General features: G+C 33.5%; 1 protein-coding gene across 1 annotated transcript; it reads left to right on the top strand.

The window, feature by feature from the left end:
- Nucleotides 1–2,042: 2,042 nt before the first annotated feature.
- Nucleotides 2,043–8,075, top strand: LOC143074853 (uncharacterized). The gene is made up of 2 exons (XM_076250087.1): nt 2,043–2,079; nt 6,347–8,075. Exon 2 carries the CDS (start codon nt 6,348–6,350, stop codon nt 8,031–8,033), a length of 1,686 nt encoding a protein of 561 aa, XP_076106202.1. The 5' UTR covers nt 2,043–2,079; nt 6,347; the 3' UTR covers nt 8,034–8,075.
- Nucleotides 8,076–8,659: the final 584 nt, after the last annotated feature.

The following is an 8,659-nucleotide window of genomic DNA, read 5'->3' as shown; positions in this document are numbered from 1 at the left end:
AATTACAAAGTTGAAGAGCATTGAGGATCCAAAATTCCAAAAAGTTGTGCCAAATACGGCTAAGGTAATCTATGCCTGGGATAAGAAAATCCTTAGTTTTTCGAAAAATTCAAAGTTTTGTAACAGGAAATTTATTAAAATGACCATATTATTGATATTCATGTCAACACCGAAGTGTTGACTACTGGGCTGGTGATACCCTCGTGGACGAAACGTCCACCAGCAGTGGCATCGACCCAGTGGTGTAAATAGTTATCAAAGGTACCAGGCTTATAATTTAGTACGCCAGATGCGCGTTTCGTCTTCATAAGACTCACCAGGGACGCTCATACTAAAATATCTATATAGCCAAACAAGTACAAAGTTGAAGAGCATTGAGGATCCAAAATTCCAAAACGTTGTGCCAAATACGGCTAAGGTAATCTATGCCTGGGATAAGAAAATCCTTAGTTTTTGAAAAATTCAAAGTTTTGTAACAGGACATTTTTTAAATGACCACATTCTTGATATTCATGTCAACACCGAAGTGTTGACTACTGGGCTGGTGATACCCTCAGGGACGAAACGTCCACCAGCAGTGGCATCGATCCAGTGGAAACAACTGGAAACAACAACAATAAATTGAAATTTCGGATAACGTGTTAAACATTTTTTTTAGCTCATCAACTTACCGACCACTCACATGTATACATAATGTCCGAAGTCAGGAACCGGGTGTTCAGTGGATGTTGTTTGTTGATGTGGGTCATAAGTGTTAGACTGTTGGTTTTCCCGTTTGAATGGGTTTACACACGTCATTTTAGGGGGCCTTTATATCTTGCCGTTTTGTGTGAACCAAGGTTCGATATTGAAGACAGTACTTTGATTTATAATGTTTTTACTTTTACAAATTGTGATTTGGATGGCGAGTTGTCTCATTGGCCCTAACACCACAACTTCTTTTATCTATATTGTATGTTTTCACACAAAATGCTCAAATATCAAATATTTATCGCATCTTTCTCAAAAACTAAATATAATAGCATACATTGAGAATGGAAAGGGGAACGTGTCAACGAAACAACAACCCGACCATAAAGCAAAAAACAACTGAAGACAACCAATGGGTCTCCAATGCAGTGTGAAAATTCCGCACACGGACAGTTGGCCCTTAAAGAAAAATAAATCAGTACAGTGATAATGGACGTCATACTAAACTCCAAAATATATAAATGAACTAAAATTAAAAATTATATAAGACTAACAAAGGCTAGAGGCTCCTGATTAGAGACAGGTGCAAAAATGCAGCAGTGTTAAATATGTTTTGTGAAATCTTTAATATCCCCGTATATCTCTAGACAATGCAGAACAAATCACGCAGCAATACGCACAGTAAATTAAAACACGGTTAACAAGGAATCCGAGTCTGATGGCAGAACAGCTCACATATATAACACAAAGACATATATGTTGTTAGTTTAACATTACATTTCACAAATATAAAAACAAATAAGGATGAAGCTAGATAATTATCATGATTATAGAACTGAAGAGAACATGAAAACAGTTTATAGGAGCCATACATGTAATTTAGTTTTTTGTACCATTGGTTCTTACATGAAGGTCGGAACGATGTTTATAAAATAGGGAATAAAATTAAAACAATAGTACAGAATTGAAAATATAGTACAGAATTAAAGCCCAACAAATAAGGAACCCCCCTCCCTCCTCCAAAACAAATGAGAGAGGAGAGTAGTAGGGTGAATAAAAAAAGAAAAGAAAAGTAGGCAAAGTAGATTTAGAAAAGTGAAAAAAAAAGAAACGTAGACACACCATCCATACCCTCCTATATCATTTCTGTCTACTCCAGATCATTGTACGTGTATATATTGCCAGTTGCTTAGCAATAGAAACAATACACGTTTCGGTCAAAAATGTTTTCGTCAGGGAACATACATAAATTTTAAAAACATTCTTGTTTCCGTAAGTAACTAGTTCTTTTAAATAAACCGCGATAATTTTATAAATAATCTATTACTCATATCGGTCACATGACAAATTATCTTCCGCTGCTAGATGTACTGATTTGTTGAATCTCAGGTATAACATTATTTTTACATTTAAAACACTTACAAAAAATACTGTTGATGTGTAATTTGGTCGTATTTACATCATTTTATCAAAATAAGAGATTTGAAATACTAGAATTATTGTAAATTGTTGATTTTCTCATTCTACTTTCGTTTTCTGTTTGCATTTAACACTTTGTAGTTTGATTAAGTATGATTGCAATAAGACACATGTTTAATCTCAATGTTATTAATTTGAATGCGATAACCTCCTGACGTTTAACAGTTTACAATAAATCAACCGAAATGCAGATCGAGTACTTTCTAGATAAACAATAAAAGAAAGTATTAGCACAGAAGTTCTGACATGAAATGATGGTTGTTTTATATATTGTAATATAATACAATCATAATAATTAATTAAATGTCTCGTCGTTGTTTGGTTACAATATATATTTCTGTGTCACTTGTTTTCTTTTTTTGTTCCTTCCGAAACGATACTTGGAACATAGAAGTACCGGGCATCCGTCCGTCGGTCCGTCGGATCGTTAGTCTGTGCATCTGTCCATCCGGTCAATTCTAATCAGATATTTTATGAATCTTATCTATATCTTAAAACAGCAATGCCCTGGACGAATTCGAAAATCAAATCAATTATTTTTTTAAGAGTTATGTCCCTTGGATACATTAATTATTTTATATTGCACTGTGAATACTTTCATTTGTTCAATTCTTTTTTTTTATATCAACATTCTGCATATGTTTCATTGAGGCACTAATAACATAATAAACTCATCATAGATACCAGGAATACATTTAATATTTACGTCAGACACGCGTCTCGTCTACAAAAGACTCATCAGTGCCGCTCGAATCAAAAAGTTATAAAAGGCCAAATAAAGTACGAAGTTGAAGAGCATTGAGGACCAAAAATTCCTAAAAGTATTGCCAAATACAGCTAAGGTAATCTATTCCTCAGATAGAAAAGCCTTAGTTTTTCAAAAATTTAAAGTTTTGTTAACAGTTAATTTATAATTATGAACATATCAATGATAACTCAAGTCAACACAGAAGTGCTGACTACTGGGCTGGTGATACCCTCGGGGAAATAAATCTCCACCAGCAGTGGGTAAATGAGACAAAAGACATGCAATAGAGCGATTCTCATGTTGTTATTTTTTAGAATGTTTTTGAATAATTTTCAATTTGTTTACAATGTTAACTTTTCAGGAAAAAAAAACATTGTTATCAGGTAATATTTTTCTGATTTAGACATTTTGCCATTTAATTGAAATACAAATGCATTGTCCTTGACACATAAATTGAATTTCACAATTTGCGTAACAACAACAATAGTTGCTCTGTTACCAGGAGCGGATCCAGAATTTTAGATAAGGGGGGGGGGGGGGGCGTAATGTTTTTATATCCGGCAAGCGGAGCGAGGCGAATTTTTTTTGAGATTATTTTTTTTGAAATATTCTTCTAAAGGGGTGCAATGTAGGTATTTCGAACTATTGTGAGGTACAGTCAGCAGTCAAGTAGAAACACTTAATCCAACCTGACAACAATCTACAATCACTAGTGACTGACTGAAAGATCATGGACGGACAGATGTAAAACAATGTGTTCCTGTTCCACGAAAAACCTCTGAGTTATGATGACAAGGTCTCCTACAAAATCGAAAAATCTTCAACAATCTCCTAACACCAATAACTTACGCACTACATGTAAGAGATTCATATTGCATATCTATGATCGAGTTTATAAAGCTACAATTATAAAGCTGCAGCCCAAAACAGAAGCTGAAGATTATGCGAACATTTTATTTTGATTCTATGTTCCTATGCAAACCAATCTACAATCAAGACACCAACACTTCTAAAATATTCTATATATCAATATCAGGTAATAAATATCTCAGTCAACCAATCCTTGAAAGACATTGGTGCTGGTAGTGTGATAAACAGAAAAACAGAAACATCACAAAAATAAGAAGCCCTTGTTTGCAGATCGTCAATGTGTCTTAGCCATTCATCATGGTTTCAATTATGTGAAATTAAATCGGTTCACTGAAGAATTACTATAGCACTCCATAACACCATCCCCAACAAACTTGGCTAGGACGATGGAAATGTAAAGAGTTGACAGATAGACTTGCGGATCGACGGAAACAAAGTGAGACACGACAGATCACATCAGCTCACATGACCAATACTAGATACTAGTATTAGATTTTGCAAACGAAACGTTCTACTTTTCGCCGTGATTTTCAGTTGTCCTTTCATAATATTTGTTTTTACTTTTTTGTTTTTTGGAGATCGTGCCAAACTTTATATATACTGTGTTCGCCACAAACCACTAAAATCAGAATGAGATGTATTTACGAAGTAATTTTTTTTGTGGGGATCCCGGCCATGCATGTAATACGGTACACATAATTCGGCACTTCGATTATCAAAGAAATTGATTATAAAACGGCAAATACAATGTAACAATTTTTTGTACTTTAACTGCTAAAAACATTTTTTTTAATTTTTCAGTCAAACGCAGCTCTGCGTTTGACACCTTCCTTTGAAGTATACAATATTTATATAACTTAAATCGTAGGTCAGTTGATTGGTAAACACGTTGATTCTGTCACTAAGTTACTTAGTATAGAAAGTCCCTGGTTAAACTGACTGTTTTATATACTTTGAATGTTAAGAAGTAATGGTCACTTTTGATACTGAAACAAGTTGAAATCATTTCAGTTTATAAACTGGACTTAAGTAAGGCTTATAATAAATGGAAAGTTTATTACATCCAATATCATCCAATTTCTTATTTTCTTTATGTATTACATGTACATTAAGTAGGTAATTTTAATTCAATTTAATCATCAATTTCACACACGCTGTGATGAGTTCTGTTGTTAGAACTCCTTTATTTTCATTTTTAAATGTGTTAATGGAATATCGGGGTGCTGTTGTTACATCGTAGATGTGTGACATCATAGATGTATGACCGCCATCCATGTAAGTTAGTACTTCCTTAGACAAAGCGAATGGGAGTTGATTTACTGTCTCATATGTTTAAATGTCAAGCTTGAGTAGGGGCATTAAGGCCTGGTTTTGGCCCAAGAAGATACAATGTTTGATATAATTTTCAAAATGGCACATAATCTTTAGAGATTCATAGGGTCACGAAATATTTAGATTTTTATGTGATGACGTCACTATTACGTCATAATATGAAATATTTTCATAAAAACGATGAAAATACAGAATTAAGGCAGTTTTCTTTCTTTATTTCTGTTGTGGAAACATCGTGCGCAGCCAAGAAACAATCAAATAATTTAACAGAACCTTATTTATAACTATTGACAAAATCTCACCAAATATAAAATTGTTTCTTGGGTGCGGACATACTTTTTCAATCTGAAATATACTTAAAAAATTGATGAAAAACAAGGAAAATCACAAAATTTTACAAAATATGCAAATCAGTTCATGATTTGTTGCCATAGGAACTTGTTCTATGCCCAAAATCGCTTTGTTTTTCTGAATACCTTGTACCTTAAATACTTTTCAGTAATTTACAAATATGTATGATAACTTTTAAATTTGCAGTAATGTTTTGGACCAAATAAGGGCCTTAATGTCCCTACTCCTTTGTAATTTAGGAGAAAAATTTATTGTTACATAATCATTAGCATTTGGAGAGTATTGTTCTAGATAATTCATTTTCGTGAAAAATATCTATTGCTATAGAATTTAGGATTTTCCATTATTTGATATTATTGTTTCATTGTTTCATTGTTTATTTCAAAATATACGTCTTAATCAATATTTCAAAGTAACATACAAGTAAGGAGCGTCTTTTAAAATGTTTCTTTTTAATTCAAGATACATTTGTCAATAACCTCGCAGTCTCAAGAATTGTATAGTGTGTTAATATATTTGCATGAAAGATTTCTTTAAAATGAAAATTACAAATTTCGTGCATTTGATTCTCTTTGCGCATGTACATTTTGTACCTTCATTAAGAACGATCACAAACCAGGGAGGTATACATAAAACCATTTATATATAAATCAAATTAATTAAGTGTTATTTTAACAACACGAGTTGGACAACTAAATCTTTAATTCCCCTCCCCCTCCCCCTCAATCTAAATAATATTTAGCTTGAAGTTGGAAAAAAAAGTGATATCTAGGGCTAATTATTGACAAGACAACTATATGCCTTTATTGATTATTATAAAAACAAAATGAAAGCTATTTAACATGAAATCAAACTAATCACTCTTCTGTTTTGTAGCATGTCGAGTAAGTTGACCGTATGTGGAGTATGCGAATACCGCAACATCAACAAACCCTCGGTAGTCTGGTGTTTGGAATGCGACGAAGGACTTTGCGAGGAGTGTAAAGAGCATCATGCAGCTTCAAAGGTTTCCAGAGACCATAGTTGTGTTTCAATCTCCGAGTACCAGAAACTACCTACCAATATACTGGATATTACTCAAACTTGTCCTAAGCACAATGGAAAATACCAAATATTTTGTAAGAAACACGACAGTTCTTGCTGTAGACGATGTGTTATTGAAACGCATGATCAATGCGGTGAATTGAACGCGATAGAGGACGTCATTAGAAATGTTAAATCATCAAATGCATTCTTGGATATGGAACAAGTCTTCGATGAACTTTTAGAAAATTTACAGAGAATAAGAAAAGATAGGCAAGACAACCTAAAAAGTCTTAAGGAGAACAGGACCAGAATTGAATTAGAGATAAAGAAGACCCGAATATTGATTAACGATCATCTCGATAAATTGCAGGAAAGCCTGATGAAAGAGTTGTATGCCGCTGAGGAAAAGGAAAACAAGAAAATCAGCTGTTTAATATCATCCGTACAAGAGAAAGAAAGGGAGATAACAGAATGCCAGACAAATTTCGATAAAATAAAACAGCATGCTTCAGACCTCCAGACATTCGTGGCTATGAAACACATCCAACAAGATGTAAAAAACAACGAACAATTCATAGAATCCTTGTTGAAAGAAGACAATATGAACCATGTTATTATTTCTTTTGAAAAAGAAAACACTTTGAAAACTCTACCTACCGCTCTACACAAGATGGGAACCATTATCTTAGATACCAATCCAAGTGATACAACATTAACAAAACGGAAAAACAAACAAGCACAGATAATTGTGTCTAACTTACATGTACCTAGCATTGATGATCTCAAACTAACTCTAAGACAGACCGTGGAAACAAATGGAACATATATTGTTGATTGCTTCATACTACCTGATGGCAGAATGATTTTTTCATGCTTCAAAAGTAGAAAAATCTACATAATCAAAACCGATGGTTCGTTGGATTTTACATTAGAGACTGGATTGTTTATTTTTCATATACACTATATAGAGGACAGTCAGAAACTTGTCGTAACATCTGGCACGGACACGTCTATCACGATAATCGATATAAAGAACAAAAATACTGAAAAATCGATTCAAGTCGGGTCTTGGATTTATGGAATAGTTCACAAAGATGGGAAATTGTTCTATAATGGAGGTACACGTGGATTATGTGTTGTAAGTTTAGATGACGACTCAGTGACTCAGCTAGTTAACGTTGACTTGCCTTCAAATAACAGCATTGCAATGTGGTCAGACCAACTATATTATATAAATCATAATAATTCTGTAACATGTTGTGATCTGCTAGGGACATTAAAATGGACAATTGAACTTGCAGCAATGCTTTCATGTGCACAGGGTATTACAGTAGACAATAACGGACGTGTTTACGTATCAGACTGTAGTTCACACAATGTGGTTGTCATTTCACCAGACGGAAACAAACACAGACAACTGCTGTCAGAGGAAGATGGTCTTAATGGGCCACAATCTCTGTTCTTTGATCGAAGGAACAAAAAGTTACTTATTTCAAACAAAAACCGGTTAGCATTTCTTTATGATGTTTCAAATTGATGATTTGGCATGTTATACTATATTTAAAGGAACACAAAAAAAAACTTTTGTAGTCTGTTACTGTTAATTAAACATGATTAAGTCGTTAAACATGTAAATCTTACAAAGCAATCAAATAATTTTAATTCTTCTTTTAAATAAAGGCAACAGTAGTATACCGCTGTTCAAAACTCATAAATCCATAGACAAAAAACAAAATCGGGGTAACAAACTAAAACTAAGGGAAACGCATTAAATATAATTAGAGGAGAACAACGACACAACATTAAAATGTAACAGACACAGAAACGGACTAAGCATTAGACAAAATCCTATGAGAATAACAAATATAACATCAAAACCAAATACATGAATTTGGGATAGATAAGTACCGCGACACGTCTTATACAAATGTAGTAATGTGAATTGACACTCAAAAATAAGAGAAAACAAACGACACAACGAAAACACAACGTTAAAATGTAACACACACAGAAACGAACTATAATATAACAAAGATTTAAGATTGGTTTTATTTCAGTTTGTTTCTTAGATCAATTTTTATACGACCGCAACAACTTTTGCGGTCGTATATTGGTATCACGTCGTCGTCGTCGTCTTCGTCCGAAGACAGATGGTTTCCAGAT

This window comes from Mytilus galloprovincialis, chromosome 5 (genome assembly GCF_965363235.1).
Source record: "Mytilus galloprovincialis chromosome 5, xbMytGall1.hap1.1, whole genome shotgun sequence".
In the NCBI taxonomy this organism is placed as follows: domain Eukaryota; kingdom Metazoa; phylum Mollusca; class Bivalvia; order Mytilida; family Mytilidae; genus Mytilus; species Mytilus galloprovincialis.
The sequence above is the reverse complement of the archived record's forward strand: the minus strand, read 5'-3'. Positions and strand labels throughout refer to the sequence as shown.